Consider the following 15821-nt stretch of genomic DNA (forward strand, 5'->3'; position numbering starts at 1 on the left):
TTTGCGGCTGCGCGCGACTGGCACCGCTCCGTACGCAAATCAAAGATAACGCGCTTCGCAGCATTTCAGCTGCAGAAGTGTGTCTGAAAATGCCGTGTTGCTGCGTCTTTGGCAGTGTTGTTTACAAATTCCCCCACCAAAGTTAGTGGTGAGGCTGCGGAAGTGGCAATCTGGCAACACTGATGAACACCAAAATGGCCGCCGTTGCTCACTTGCATGCCTCAGTGACAGTACTCTGTATCTTATCTAGTGACACTACTGGCCGCCACCCTAAGCCATCGCAAAGCAGTATAACCAGGCGATTGTAGTGGGGCTTCCAGTTCCATTTGATCGTATCACTCGAATGTGTATGTGCAGTTAACACACTGATAACGGTTTGTTTTTGAAGCTCCCACGGATATTGTCACATTAGTGCAAAATTTTGAAGCTTTTTAAATATTTCTTGCATGTTTCCATTGAGAAAAACGTTTTTTGCTGCTCGAATAAAGCTGAGTGGGTCACCAAAGGCTGGTTCTTTCAGACTGAACAAATTTGTAATTTGTCTTCATGGCCCCGTTAAAGTGGGGGAGGGAGAGTGGAAAAAGCAGGATGAGAAAGGGCCTAAGTTTTTCAGGTACAGTGAAATGGGTTTTAAGAAGGGTGAAAGGTGCTTTCTAAGTCGACACTGATTCATAAAGAAAAATGAAAATAGAAAGTGCCCTCTGTCGGCTGTGAAACTCACTTTTGTGACATCTGCCATCACTGTTTTTTATACAGTAATAGCTCAGTGATGTGCGTCCAGTCGGGCTACTAATGGTATCGAATGCGTGGACGACGTTATTTGCATGCCCAATTTTGCAAACACAGCTTGGCTCTCGCATATTTGTTACGGAAGTGCATGACTACTATACTGGGAAAGTACTGTGAAAGTGCGTTTCTATAAAACGTGAAAACATGTGTAGTATTGTTTTTTTTTGTTGTTGTTGTTGTTAACTGTGCTGTCCTATGCAAAAAAACTCTCTTTTCAATTACCTTAAAAATCTAGGAAAAAATGCCAGCACATTGTATCCAGAATACGTTGGGTCTAGACATCAGATAAAAAAAATTTCGCAAGTCAACTTTGTAGATTGTTATTTCTTATAATTCAGGAAAATAAAATATAAAGAGAATTTCAGTTGTCTTTGTGAACTGCAGTAAATTTCCGTAAAAGTAATTTTGGGGCTGTAAGGTATAACTTTTGGCTTCCCCAATGGGCTCAGTAACCAATTTTACCTTTACCTTCATTGGAAATTCATAGCTTCACTACTACCTTAGTCTGATCCATGCTTTGAAGTAGACTTTTACACTTGTCGCAATGTCTTTGTCCGAAGGCTGCCCCCAATAGACTCAGCAAAGCTGGTGATTCCATGAAAAGGGTTTCCACAGTGCTGTTAGTTTTGTTAAAGCCCTTTGAGGTAAAGTGACATAATGTGTGCATTTAATGGTCCAGCAGCAAGCAGCATTGATAAAACAAACAAAAAGGAACTAATGGTAGAAAGAAGAAGAAAAAAAGAAGACACTCAGTCCTGGTGAGGGTTGTTTGACTGCGAGTGGCAGTATGAACAGTGTTACTGGTCACATGTTTATTTGTTTTTTAGCCAGATGACCTATAATTGCATTGCCAAGAGCTGGTGCCACCAAAATATGTTGTAGGGCTTGCCCTCAACGAAATTGAATTTTAGGTGCAGTTTGGTCATGTGATAACCTGTCTGCCTAACCAGTCATTAAAAAAAATGCAGTAGACCTTCCAGGATCCATGCAGAACCATCATATTTCATATTTCTTCTAATATTTCTAACCTTCATATTTCGCGCACAGCAAGCCTTCATCTTAACACTTAATCAAAAGCTTTTGTGTATAAAGTTTTGCCTGGTGACTTACATTTCTCGCAAGTGTGGCCTTTAAACAAGCCAGATATTGCAGACAATGCATACTTATGTAGCACCAACTGTACAAGAATCCTTGCTTTTACGGCCAGCCAAGGAAAATTCTGCTACGGTGCAGTCCCAACCGTGTCCCCGGTCTCCCTTTCTCTTTTCTAACAGAGGAAGTACCGGCGAAAGACCTGCATCCTGCTCGTGCTAGTGGTCGTTGTTGCAGCAGTGGTGGCCCTGGTGATCTATTTCTCCATCAAGTAGACAACGCACCCGCTCGCACTCTCCCCACCGTGCCACAACTCCCACTAGTCCCTCAAAGTCGCCGGTGCAAGAAGCAAGATGCCCATGGAGAACGTCTGTGCTTGCATTGTGCGACAGCCAAACAGCCCCGACAGAGACCGCACCAAAGACGAAAGCATACGTATTGCACAGAGGGGCTTTGCAGCTGGCACCGCCAATCCCGATAGGACCACGCTTTGCTAACCAGTTTTCTGTCGGATTCTGTCGGACTTTTGGCTACTTACACCTAAACTAACCCGTTCTGAATCCTGGAGTACACTGCGAACGCAGCTAACAAAGTTTCTCGCAGTGTCAAAGTGGTTGCAGCAGAGCTTAGAAGTTTGGAAATATAATGCTTGCCACTTTATCGCTTTTCAGTGTAGTTCACAACACTTCCTGATGGCCACACGAGGGCATTGAGATTTCCCATTGCGTTTTGAACAGTGGGTGGACTTGTGTTAATAGTACTCTACACTTTCCTGTTCTGTGTGGACTACCGCACGGTCACTAACAATTGAATAGTCATGTTAACTTGCACACCGGTTGCAACTTTGTTTCTTGTGACCACTTTTGGAGTAGCGATTAAGATGTTGGTAGTTAAGAAACACCTGGGGGTTGTTTTACGCATGCGTACAGCTCGGAGATCAAGCCAACAAGGTCTAGTTTGGGAGAAGCGGTGGTCACTAACGTTTGAAGAGTCATGCTAACTTGCACACCGGCGGCGAGTTTCTGTTTCTTGCGACCACTTTTGGAGTAGAAATTGAGATGTTGGTTGTTAAGAAACACCTGGGTGTTGTTTTATGCGTGCGTACAGCTCAAAGATCAAGTCTAGTTTGGGAAAAGCGGTGGCTGTTTTGTTTGTCTGCGGTGTTTAACATGTTAAGCTCCTCATTGAAGTGTGCCATTTCTGTCTCGGAAAGGCCCAGTGGTAGGTCACAAGGTGTGGTCGCCACATTTCATCCTTGCGCCCAAGCTTCTACTGCACTGCACAGAACTGCGTGTTGCTTGGGTGGCCTACGTATTGAGGGAATTGGGAAAATTTACTCACAGTTGCATTCTTTGATATCGGGTCAACTTCAAGTCTGATTGCTTAAAAATCGAGCACTCTGCTTTCCTAGTTGATACCATCGTTGATCAATTTTAAGCCTGAATAAAGGCTAGGTGGGCAGCAACAGTGAATGAGTACATGTGTATGAAATGACCCTGACATGTAGGTTAAAGCAGTGTAGTTTTTTAAAAAGACTAGTCTCGTTGGGGGGTAGCTCCTTTTTTTTTTTTTTTTTTTTTTTGTAGCAAGGAGTGAATGAAGCAGGCTGAGAAGCAAGGCCTAGGGGGCAAGAACAAAGTACTATTTTAAAGCCATGATTACTCGCTGCCATCTCTGCCTAAGCACCGTTCTCTGTGCATTTCTTCCTGTCAAAGTTTGAGGTGGTTGGACCACAAATTTAAACTGTCAAGTTTTATCACCCTGTCACTTTCTTTTTACCTGCATCCACTGCTGCATTCAACTTCTGTTGCGTCGCGCAATGCTAACTCAGGATTGAGGAGTGCTTGTGTTTTAATTAAAATGTAGCTGGTAAACAACCATGAACACTTTCCTGCAGCGCCGTCCTTGCTTGGTATTGATACAGATCCATTCCAACGAAACTGTACCCTGTGCTGGGACTCTTTAAGGGCCCGTTGGCTGTTTAAATTAACTGCTGCTGCCAGTGTATTTTTCGAACGTACCAATCCTGGAGACTCATGCAGCTGTGCTCACTTCAAAATGTTTGTCTTAACCTCTTAACCTCTACTTGCTAAAGATATTATTTTGTATACGTTTAGTTTGTAGTTTGTATGCTGTATAATAAAGAGACGCTTGTATGTTGTGTTTAACTACCAAGACCCTCTGGGCTTTTGTGTTTGATTGTTTGAAGAACACTTGCGTCACAGTTGTAATTTGATTTTGCCGGCTTCTGGATTCACTGTGCTGCATATCACAAAATGGCTTTCACACACTTTTGGGCAAAACTGTATGAACTCTGCCGTAGCATAACACTGCCATTGCCGTAGCATTTTATCATATGAAAGCGGGCATTAAAGGTTTGGAAAACTATTGTAGAAGACATTCTTATCAACTTGAAGGAGAAAAAAGGATTCGGGCTGTGCATAGGATATGGAGTTCAGGTATAGGGACCACAGGAGTAACCAAATGGCTGCCAAAACCAGTCATGGGTACGTTACCAGCAAAAAGTAATAGTGTTAGTTACATTTACCAAATCCAAAAACGTAACTCTGTTACAGTTACAGAATTTTTAAAGGTAACTTGTTCCAGTTACAGTTACTGTTGAAAAGTAACGTCGTTACTTTCCCAATACTGTACAAAACTACGGAATAGATTGCGGGAAAAATGATAGTTTATTTAGTATTGACGTATGAAGGGGTGCGGGTAGTCAAAAGTGCATGTACTAGTAAAAGCTCAGACGAAGGGAACCTAAAAGGGGCGCACTCAAGCCCAACAGCAAGAATCGTTCTGCGCGCCTCATTTTGTTGCATCAACCTCTTTGGCTTATGCACCCTTGGTGTCGGGGAATGATTTTGCTAAACTCACTCTAACTTGGGATGAGTTCTTCCTCAAAGTTGGCAGCGAGAGTTTCCCTCTTTCTTTTCCCTTTTTTTTTTCTTGTGTTTGCTCGCTCAAGACGAAGGAATAGTTTTAGACATCCCCCCTAAGACCTAACTCCGACCCCAATCTTCTGCAGGAAAGGTAATCCATCCTTGTAGCGACCTTCTTAGTTGAACTGTGAAAGCTGCCGTGTTACGGAAAAGTGAAAGGTGAAGATAAAAAAAGTCAGAAAAAGGAGCAAGCGCAATACGTCGGCCTTTAATGTGTGTACCTAATGGATAGTTTTCTATAAAAAAAATTTACTTTAGCGGTATTTCCTGTTATAGTTACTCTTTAAAAAAGTAACAGTATTACAGTTACAAATTGCTCTAACTTAAAAATAACTAGTTACAGTTAAAAGTTAATTAAAAAAGTAACTAGTTACCAGTAACGCATTACTAGTAACTACCCAAGACTGGCCAAACTACAAATGGGTTCAATAAAACAACTCTCACTGCTGGCTTGTGACAGAGGAGACAGTGCAATGGTAAGCCAGAACCAGAAATTACCTGCCAAAACCAGGAGGAGCACTAAAGATTTGGTGGTGACAAAGGCTTTGGAAGTGTTTTGAAGGTGGGGGCTCAAGAAATCGCTAGTGCTGCTGCTGCTGCTGATGATGATGATGAACTAGAGTGCATTTTTTTTTGGCATTGAATTAAGAGGTTTTTCACAGCCAAAAGCTTTGGCTTTTCCCACTAAATGTGTAATCGGTCAACATTTATTATAAGCAACAGCATTCTATGCACATCAAAAATCCTGCTGAATGTAAAAATTAAGGCTATTAGTATTTGTTTCGCTAGGGCGGAGAAATTGTACCCTACACTTGGCACTGAAGATGTACTCACAAGTGCCTTCAGATGTTGCATAATCAACATCGTGAGATCTGAAACAGCATCATTTACTCCCTGTTACAGGAACAGCAAAACTCTAATAATAAGAGTGTGACCGTAACGAGTTATGAAAAAAACAGTTACATGAATGGGGATTGAAATAACGATTAGCATTGGTAGACTTTATGTGTGTTCCGGCAAACAGCTAAGTCGTGAATTTCACGTGTTAGACTTCTCCAGCCAGTTGTCTTTTTTGGTTTTGAAGTCATGACTTATCAAATTTTGTATAGGCCATAAGGGGCTGAGCTCCCCACCCCTTTCAAAGCCCCTGGGTGATGACAGGTATCTAAGGCTACTATGTTCAGACTACCGACGCAAAAGCCATTGTGATCTACGGATGTAAAAAAACGGCATGTCACACAGTTCAGTTGGCTGAGATGTGAAATGTCGTCATTCTTTAAAGTTACTACGACAGTTTCGGCGACAGTCTGAACCTGGCCTAACAGTGCAAGTGCAAGAGGGAAGCATAGAAGCTGCTTAAAGGGATTCTGCAACACTTCCGATAAACACTGTCATTCCTTCCTTCGCATCTGGAAGCATTGTGAAAGCTGTAGTTATCGCCGGCACAGAGTGGCATTGCGTGATGTGCTCGTCGCAGCAAATATGCCTTCCGTTTCTGCTTTGCTTTTGTGGCTTTTTTTTTATAGTGGCTATCGAATGCGTTCATTGCTGCAACGGAAGGAAAGCCAGCCAATAGCCGCCACACCGCTGTAATGGCATAATTCCAGCAGTCGAAGAGCACGAAGACTGCGTAAGAGAGAAAAATCTTTCGAGCAAGTTCATAAGTTATTTGATGAGCATAGAGCAGTAATTTTTGGCTGATCTACTTTGCAACCCCCTAATCTAAGTCCATACTGTACGTGTTATTTGACTACATTCTGCAAGCATTTAAGATTTGGGAAAAAAGAGTTGAAAAGTGGTGCAGGGTCCCTTTAAAAACATTAACCTTATTGTACAGGATTTTTAACAGGGCCGTTGAGTGGTTCACATATGTGCACGTCCTTGGCTAAGCCGTCGCTGCATGATTCGGAAGTAAGCGCACTCCTGTCCTCTTTTTAATACCTTTGCCACAGCTTGCACATCGTTTCCTTGATGCAAGCGGAAGGAGGAACTCCTACATTGGCTCCAAGTTCACTTGGGCAACGAAGAGCTAAGTATATCGCATGGCTGCAGTGTATCACCTCATGGGTGGGGTTGGACATTTCTTTGTATTTTGATTATGTGTGACTGGACATTGAGTAAATGAGACAAAAGAATACAAATCAAATGTCTCGACTAGTACCTCATTAAGTACAACCAGTTTAAACCCAATTGTAAAATAAATGAACCAGCCACATATGGCAAGTGGAGTTTTGACTACCCGAGGGTGGAGATAAAATAAAGGGGGAAAAACTGCTCAGTGACCCATAGCCAGGAGTACGGGCCTAAGGAGACCCTGATCTCTCCCCTAGGATGTAGCAAAACTTGTGGGGTTAAAAGGAAAGGGACAAGGGAATGGGGGCAGCGCGTTTGTGATCTGATCCAAGATGTCTCACTCCTTTTCAGGCCTGAGCTCACACCTCAGAGAGGGAATCAAACAGTGTCGATTCACACATTTTATAGCCTCTGTAACGGGGTTTCCGCCCCCCCCCCCCCCCCCCCCTGGAGATTCTGCTTGCTGGGCTCTGATCGTCGGAGACAGAGAAAACCTATCTGGGGGTGTGTTGTGTTCGTGCTCCCCAGCGGAAACGCAGTTCTGCGTCGGCGCCTCCCGACAGCGTGCCAATTAATGTCCCCCGCGAAGGTCCCTTTCCCTCGCCGCCGCCCCCGACACCTCGGGGCGATGGACAATGCACGGGGAGACGCTTTGGGACCTTGCTGCAGAGCAGTCGCAAAAAGCCGTGTTCTTCTTTGGGTGAATAAACCGCATTTTCAAGTGTGCCCGTGCGTCAGCTTGTCACTGACCGCGCGGACATAACAGGGTGGCAGCACTAGCCCCTCCCGTGACACTCGGTTCCACACCCTGTGTGCTTCTGGCGGGTCCCGACCAGCAGTACTAACGATTAGTTTTAAAGCAAAGCTTTACTACTTTCGTCCAGCGATTTTGCGGAGGGTGCGCTAGGTGACCTTATGACCGGAGACACCCCCGGCAACACACCCCCCGAAGCGCATCGAGTGATTCGCCGGGCCCGCAGTCGGCGCTGCGCACAAGGCCAGTTTTTCAGTCGTTCTGCGCAGAACGAGCAGCGGTCGCCGCTGCGGCCGAAGCAGCGACCACTCCCGCAGCCTTACTAGCATGCGGCGCTGGGTCGCCTCGGGCAACGTTACTCCGCGCCCGGCGAAGAGGAACGGTGCGTTCGCCCTGAATGACCGCCGCGTTCGCCCGGCCTCCTTCTGTGAGCGTTGCACGGAGCCGAGCGGCTTTGAGACGTGGGTGGCAATACAGCTAAGTCAAAGGTTAACCAAGTGAAACCAAGACTCAATCAGACTAAGCCAAGCATTTGCTTTGCATATGTTAGCTGAGCTAAGCCGCAGCCATTTTAAATGCAGAGCATTTCTTTAACTCACATGTAGCGTCCGCCGTCCGTCCGCAACAGCTCAGCGCGCAGGTGCGCCCTCTCCCCCACTCCTCCTCTCCCGCATCACGCTACCCTCCTCGCTCTCAACAACAGGTCCGCACCCCTCCCCCTACACTATATAAGAAAATAATACTTACCAGCGCCTGGTTTGATCCCACGACCCTGCGGGTGGAACGCAAGGTACATGGTGCTATACCCACTGCGCCACAAAGCCGACACAGAATGAAAGGCTACGAACGCGCCTTATATCCTTGACTCATTCAAACTACGTCAAGAAGCTGCTGATACAACGCATTCACTACCTCTGGGCGGAACGCGAGGCACATGGTGCTCTTCCCACTGCGCTACAAAACCGACACAGAATCAAAGGCTACGAACACGCCTTATATCGTTGACTCATTCAAACTACGTCAAGAAGCTGCTGATGCAACGCATTCACTACCACCAACTCCCCAAACACTAAACGTTAACGCAATACACCCACCCCCTATGCGACGCATTTACTCGAGTCCCCCTCGCGGGGAGATGGGCCTTTTTTCACTAATCTGGGTACTTGCAACTCCTGCTTTTCACGGTCTCCGGACACCGGTAGTTCTATTGTCTGCCGAGTCCATGGTGTGGTGGAGTCGCCGCGGTTTTTTATATGCTCCGTAACCTTTTTTGGTGTCCTTCTCGAGCCCACTCTTTCGCTCACAGGAACAAGAATCTTTAGGCTGCTCTGGGAGATCATTCCAGGTCTACTAGCTGGTACTCAGCAAGGAGAGTTTCGCCGTTCGGTGTACTAATCCCCTCTTTCATCGCTTTCGTCAGAGCGTGGAGACAACGTTTTCCGCAGCGACCTTTGCGCCCCAAGTGGCAGTTCATGGCCTGGCCACCATGAGCCCCCCGCGTAAGACCTGATTCTCCGGACCAGGAACCCCCGCGTCGGCAGACAGGCACATGTTCCCCGTGCAGGAGGGTGCGGCTTTTAAGAATTTTATGACGAATTTTTCACCGAAATTTTGATCTAATGACCATTCCAAGACCAGCCTCGGTGGCCACCCAGAGTGTCCGGGCCTGCGTCCGCATGCATCGGTCTCTTGGAACGTACTTGTCCTTGGGAGTTGCTGAAGCTCCCATGGGGCGTTAAATACCACGAGAGCGGGTCCTGTCACCCACCCATCGCTGTCATTGCGACTGACCAAACCTAAGCAGCAGAAACCGCCACCGCCCAGCTCGCCGGCAGGGGGAGCCACGTCCAGTCTGACAGTTGGATTTCCTCCCCTGCGTGACTGTACAGTGGGAACGTATATGACTGGCACTAAAAGATGCTTGGTGCTGGGATGATCACAAAAGCACCATTAGATATGCATCTGGCCATACACGTTCACCCTGATGTTATGGGCATGCATGCTTGTTAAACAGATGCGTATACAGTAAACCCCCGTTAATTACAGCGAAATTGGTTTATTAAAAAGAAGCTTTATTGTCCTCCCTGATGCCGTTGTACACCAATACGCCCTGCAGGAAAGCCAATTTTCACTGACGATGATGATGAATGATCGTGGGCGAAGTGAAAGAAAAGATCGCTCCACGCACCGGAAGTGAATCTCGGCCCTTCGTGTTATAAAGCCGGTGTCTATCTGCTTGCACCATTTCGACATGGTCGCAGTTTGGAAAACTCAGGCGACAACCAAAGAATCGATCCTGGGAAGAATGGTGTTGCTCTGCATGTCACCATTCCGTTAGCCACAAGACGTTAGGCCTAACTTCCCGTTTTGAGGTTTTGGACGTTAGGCCCCCCAGATGAAAATGGACTGCATATTCTTGCTGGAAATGAGGATTTCCAGCCACATTTCTAGCATAATTTTCTAGTGCCAGCTGTGAATATCAACTTCCCGCTGGAAACGTAACCTTCACAGCAAGAAATATTGATTTCCAGCCAGAACACAATTTTTTTCTCTCTGGAAATTGGTGACCCGGCCGGAAAGGTTTCCAGCTGGAGGCGGAATTCTTAGGGTGCGTTCCAATTTACCGTTTAGACAGCTTCGTTGCCGTCTTCGCGGACAAGCAGTCAACGAAGACTGCTTCGAGGAGACAGCATCGAAGTCAGCAACGATGCAGGCTACCTTCCTGTCTGAACTGAAAAACGACGCCAGCGCCACCTTTTTGCGTTTTTATGTTGAACCAAAAGCACTTGTTCCTTTATTTAAATATTTAATAAAATTTACTAGTCATGAAGGTGACTTTGCCTAGTTTTTAAATTACGTAACGTTTGTAATAACAATGGTAATATTAGTTACGAAACTTGCGGCTTGCTCAACTCAACATGTCTGCAACGACGCTGTCGTCTGCTGGTCGTCTGCGCTGGTGTTGCGTTTGCGACCGAGGCGCCGTTCCAATTTCATTCCTTTAGACGTCTAGTTAGACTGCTTCGTAGACTGTCTACCAAGCTGTCTGCGAATTGGAACGCAGCATTAATTAATTCTGGGTGGAAAAGATATTTCCAGCCCCAGCCGGAGGTGCTCCTGGAACATAAAAAGTGTGCTAATCGCTTTAATACGTAAGTAAAACACTTCCACAATAAGCGATCCCAAACTAAAAAGCAACAACCTCTTCAAAATTGTTTTAATTGTGCACGGACTAAATTTTCACGCGCCTGTGCCCGGCGCCATTTCACACACCTAAAACGTGTTCGACCGCTCCATGTTGGCGTACGTGCAGAGGCCCGCACGTGGTTGCAGCGTGTTTTACGTCCTCTTTTGGGCTAAACTTTTGACAGTGTATTCAATTCTTTTATCTACAGCGGTTTTGTGCGTGCTTGTGCTGTTCGTGGAAGACGGTCAGGATCGCTCTCGCGTTATTCTTGTCGCTTGTCGATAACAAAGTGAAATGCCCAAAAAACGATGTGGTGCAACAATGGGCTGCGTACCGTTCAACACTGATACTACCAAATATAGGTAAGTGCACATTCATATTGATTTGCTCAAATCTATGAGCTTGTAGATTTCTTCAGTGTGGGAAGCGGAATCAAAAGGGGTGCACGCTTATAGCCCTAACGCAGTCTTGATCATTTCAGCGACTTAGTACCGTGTGTGGTGCTCTCGTAAAAACACTGCATTGGGCCTCGCTAAAGTTCGACTGCGTCATTCGTTATTATATTCCGGTGGCATGTGTACAGTGAGAGAGTAGCTGTCGAAGGTCTTAGTGTGTTTCAGACGTCGGCGTGTATTTTAGTAAACACGGCGTAATTAATGCATGAGCGGTGTGGCGCCGTCAACTATTGAAGGGCAGCAGACAGTCACATGTGATATTATGTTACAAGGTGAACCAATCTATAATAAATCGCTTTTTCTTCTGTTTTTTTTTTTTTCTGTGAGGGAACGTCTACGTTGCAGAATGTGGTACACGAGGCTTGCAACCTAGAAGACTGCGGGTGGAAGGACCAAGAAGTGGCATCGAGAACTCTGGTAAGCACATAAAAAGATGGAAATGGTTTGATTGGCAGTTGTGCAAAGGTCACAAAATCACTTGACATCGCGGTTTCTCATGATGCTTTATTTTTCATAGGCTACCTGAACCACTGGGAGGACCATTTACCCAAAGAAGGTGGAGATTCCGGCCCCTGCGGATGTTCTGGGTACACAAGTGACAAGGTTGAAAATGTGTAATATACGGAACGACAATACAGTTTTAAATTTTTTATCTGGCCTCTGTGTTACTGCTTCGGGGCACAAAAGCCCACACAGAAGAGTTCTTTTATTCGGAAATGCTGAAAGTGTTTTGGTGTCTGTTACAAAGGACTTCAGGTGAGACTGCTGTTCATAAAAATTTGGTATGTGTTACTGCAAAACGTGGCAAAAAAAGTGATTTCTGGCTGGGAATAGAGAAGAATCCAGCATGAAAGAAGGTATTTCTCGCTGGAAAGTGGGGCAGAATCCATCCAGAAAAAAACATTTCTGGCTGGGAAATGGTGCGCTATCCAGCAAGAAAACAATCAATTTCCAGCCAGAAAGGTTGTAGAGCCAGCAAGAATAAAGCAATTTCCAGCTGGTAAGCTACACCATTCTGGCTGAAAATAATGGTATTTCCAGAAAGAAAAGGGTGATTTCCAGTTAGAAGTGGAATTTTTCCTGCTGGGAATGGTGCGATTTCCAGCTAGCAGACGTGACATTTCTGGCTGGAGACGAGCCTGGAAATTTTGATTTCCAGCCAGTGGTGCCAGCTCCAGTCTAGGCTGGAAGACTGTTTCATAACACAGCCGGGAAGTTGGCCGGCCAACTTCACATATTGGGGTTTAATAGCGGCACCCATTGAAAAAATTGTTCCGTCAATGCCAAGCAGCAGGTACCAATTCGTGCCATACGCACAAACCCCAGACGTTAGGCCTGCGGAGCGCACACACAAGAGTTGCTGTCGGTATTCTAGAAAAGTGGTGCGTGCTTCCAAATTAGCAGATGCTCGCAGTGCAGGATTGCCCAACCACAGAATCCATCACGAGAAAGCTTCGTGTTCAACCATCATTGTCGTTAGACGGAAGGGTGCATGATTTTTACCAAATCTCACTTTATTCAAAGTGTTTCCTAGTACCCACTGCAATGCATTCAAAGCAGATCACCTGCGTTTTTATAGTGAAGTACGCTTATAACAAAGCCAGTTATCTGATATGATGTCTCCTTTACATAAATGTGTCAGTATATCAACGGGTGGAATTCGTAACGATGCTTGGCCCCATAGCTCGATTGGCCCAGTTAGGTGTTGTTTGGGACAATTCCTTGGAATTGCTTTGAAGATATATAATGACAAATGTTCCATAAATGAGCAAAAAGCAGTTTGATATCTGGATGAGAGTACTTGATAATCAAGGGTATCCAAAAGAAACGTTTCAGCCGTGTTTACGCGCTTAAGGTTTGTTACATTGGCGAAGGCATCCCCGTACCGATCTCCGTTGCCTCCGTCATGTAGTGGTAGCGTGGGGAACGAGTGGGGAGCAGAAGAGCTGCCTCGGTGTCTACTACAAAGAGCCGAAGGCAAAATTTTACTGCTTTACTGCATGGCAAGAGATGAACAGCGACAATACAGGAGCAGTAACCCTTGCGGGGGAGCTTGCAGCTTGACTCCGACAGAGCAGCGCTCCTTACCGATGTAGTCTTACATCGGTCACTGAAAGTGCTGCATTTATGCACAGAAGCGTCAACGGCTCCGCCGCCTTTGCACACGGCCCGAAAAAGTACAGACACGCAAGAACAATTTTTTCTTGTCTCGTGATAGCCGACGCACATTGAGTCTGAGAGAGGGGGGGAAAAGAGATCTCCACAGGCGACGTCCGCGCGCAAAGTCCAGTCTTAACACGACCGGACAGTTTGCGAGATATTTGAGTGGCGCCCCCTGGCTCCTGGCGTCAGCTTTGGGACAAGCGCCGCGGTCGTCTGCTACACTCCGCTGGTTAGGGGAGCAGTGCCTGTGCTATAAATCGCCCGTTTTGATGCCTTAGTGCACCAGAAAGCTTATTTTCAGTAATGCAGTTAGTTTGTCAGCTTCTTCTGAATAAGTTCAAGCTGTATTACGCACAAGTTTTGATCGCATAAGGAGAGAGAGAACAACTATGGCAAGAGAACAAAAACATCGGTTAGAAGGATCGTGCGTAACTATAGTTCTTTCTAGCTTATTTGCGACGTTCAGTGCTTAAAGCCCCTCGATAAGTATTCAGAATGCCTAGGCTTCCCTTAAGTCTTTTTGAGATGCTCTTATGAAGACTTACGTAATGCTGCGCAACAAGTAGTAACAAAAGCATGGTAAGAGCTTTTGTGGCCCGTGAAGCACGTTTGGGACATGCTCACGAACATAAGACGCCCTTCAGTCGAATGTTTCCTGAAAGCGACAGTCCCAAAGACACTGTGAGGAACACTCTTGGCGCACTAAACAAAGCGCATTCACAGAGCGGGTGCTGCAGGTTTTCACGCACATCGCAGTGCGTGCACAGTGGCGACCGTTTCAACTTAAATATGAAGTTTTGCGTGTATGCGACATTCTGCCGCATGTGAGGTAGTATTGCTTCTTCCCGCTTGGAGAGTCCAGGTGGCATCTTGAATTTGCAGTTTGTATCAATAGGATATAGCGGCGCGTAACGATGTAATACGCCAGCCCATGTCGAACGCTGCATGTTACATGCCACGCTGGATCCTGGAGAATGGTAGGGATATTTCCGGTGCTCGATGGTCATGCGCGATGAATGCGGCAATGTCTGCCTTCACATTGCCACTTATCCCGCAATGGGCAAGAATCCACTAGTACCGCTATGTGATGGTGCCTTTGTATAGCTTGGAGATGCAGGGCATGTATGTCAAACACAAGCTGGTGTCTTGAAAATGCCGCTAGACATTAAAGTGCAACCCTGGACGGTCCGGGAAGATAGCCCACTCTTGTGCGGGCTGCTTGATGATGTGAGCGAAAGCCACCCTCAGAGCTGCAAGTTCTGCAGCCGTAGTTGACGTTCTGTGGCTGTGGCACTGATCGGGGTGCGTGCACGGTATCCCCACCCCGACGATGGATCATGGGGAACACACCGACTCATCAGTGTACAAATGAGTGTGGTTTTTGTACTTTTGTGGAATATAGTCCATAGCGAATAACTCCAGGGCGGGAGCCGGAGTGTGCTTGTAGCACCACCATCATCATCACCAGATTGGCCAGCTGGCACGGAACACACTCGGCACCCGGCACACCTCGGGAACGGCACTCTCGTTCTACTCGCTTCATTCCGACCATGGCGCAGCCAGCGCAACCGTAATAAACGTGGGCTCGGCCGCTCCGCCTCATCGGCCGCCTACATGCTCTTTTTCCGTAATGCCTGGCGCAGTGGTCGACTGGTCGTGACTGGTATGGGCGGGAACATCCAGGGCGGGTGCTCAGAAGGAGCAGGCCGTTGATGGAGCTACGGTAACAAGACGCACACTTCTTTTGCCGAGCTTGTCGCTAAAGGATGGCCGCGCTGTCTTGCCACCATCCGCAGACGCGCACGAAGCAATTCCTGCAGGCCCAGAACGAGTAGTAAGAGCCGCCTGCATTCAGTCAGCGTTCCGAGGGTAGAAGTTGCCTTTGTAACGTCAATGCAAACCCGCAGAATCTGTGCGAGCGCATTTTTTAGGCACGAAAGTGAGAAAAGAAATATTGAGTTAATTTGCATCATAATTTTGATGAGATTCAAGGAGATTTATAAAAAAAAAACACTTCATAATATTATACCAAATCAAAATTATTGCTTAGGCGCCATCATTTTAACCTTTTGCCTTCTGACTTCCGGGAAAATGTAAAAATCTAGGTAATAGCAATTTGTGGGCCCATTTGCATTAGTTTTTATTTAAAAACACACACACACACACACACACACACACACACACACACACACACACACACACACACACACACACACACACACAAACACACACACACACACACATATATATATATATATATATATATATATATATATATATATATATATATATATATATATATCTTGAGAAAGTCTTGAGGTTGTCTTGAGAAAGATCGGCATCCGATCGAAACGTCGACC

General features: G+C 46.1%; 1 protein-coding gene and 1 long non-coding RNA gene across 2 annotated transcripts in view; both read left to right on the forward strand.

Annotated features, from left to right (window-relative positions):
- The window catches only part of LOC144174980 (syntaxin-7-like), a 28849-nt gene extending 24791 nt beyond the window's left edge, over nt 1-4058 (forward strand). The window contains exon 9 of the mRNA XM_077703986.1: nt 2064-4058. Within this exon, the coding sequence (XP_077560112.1) occupies nt 2064-2156 (93 nt within the window). The 3' untranslated portion in view covers nt 2157-4058. The remainder of the gene's footprint in view (nt 1-2063) is intronic.
- A 6395-nt stretch (nt 4059-10453) lies between these two features.
- On the forward strand, nt 10454-11950 carry LOC144173369 (uncharacterized). The gene is made up of 2 exons (XR_013323235.1): nt 10454-11715; nt 11816-11950. It is a non-coding gene; the product is annotated as an uncharacterized LOC144173369 (long non-coding RNA).
- The last annotated feature ends 3871 nt before the right edge of the window (nt 11951-15821 follow it).

The sequence above is a fragment of the Haemaphysalis longicornis genome, unplaced genomic scaffold, assembly GCF_048455015.1.
Source record: "Haemaphysalis longicornis isolate Haplotype H1 unplaced genomic scaffold, Haemaphysalis longicornis Haplotype H1 scaffold_3, whole genome shotgun sequence".
In the NCBI taxonomy this organism is placed as follows: Eukaryota; Metazoa; Arthropoda; class Arachnida; order Ixodida; family Ixodidae; genus Haemaphysalis; species Haemaphysalis longicornis.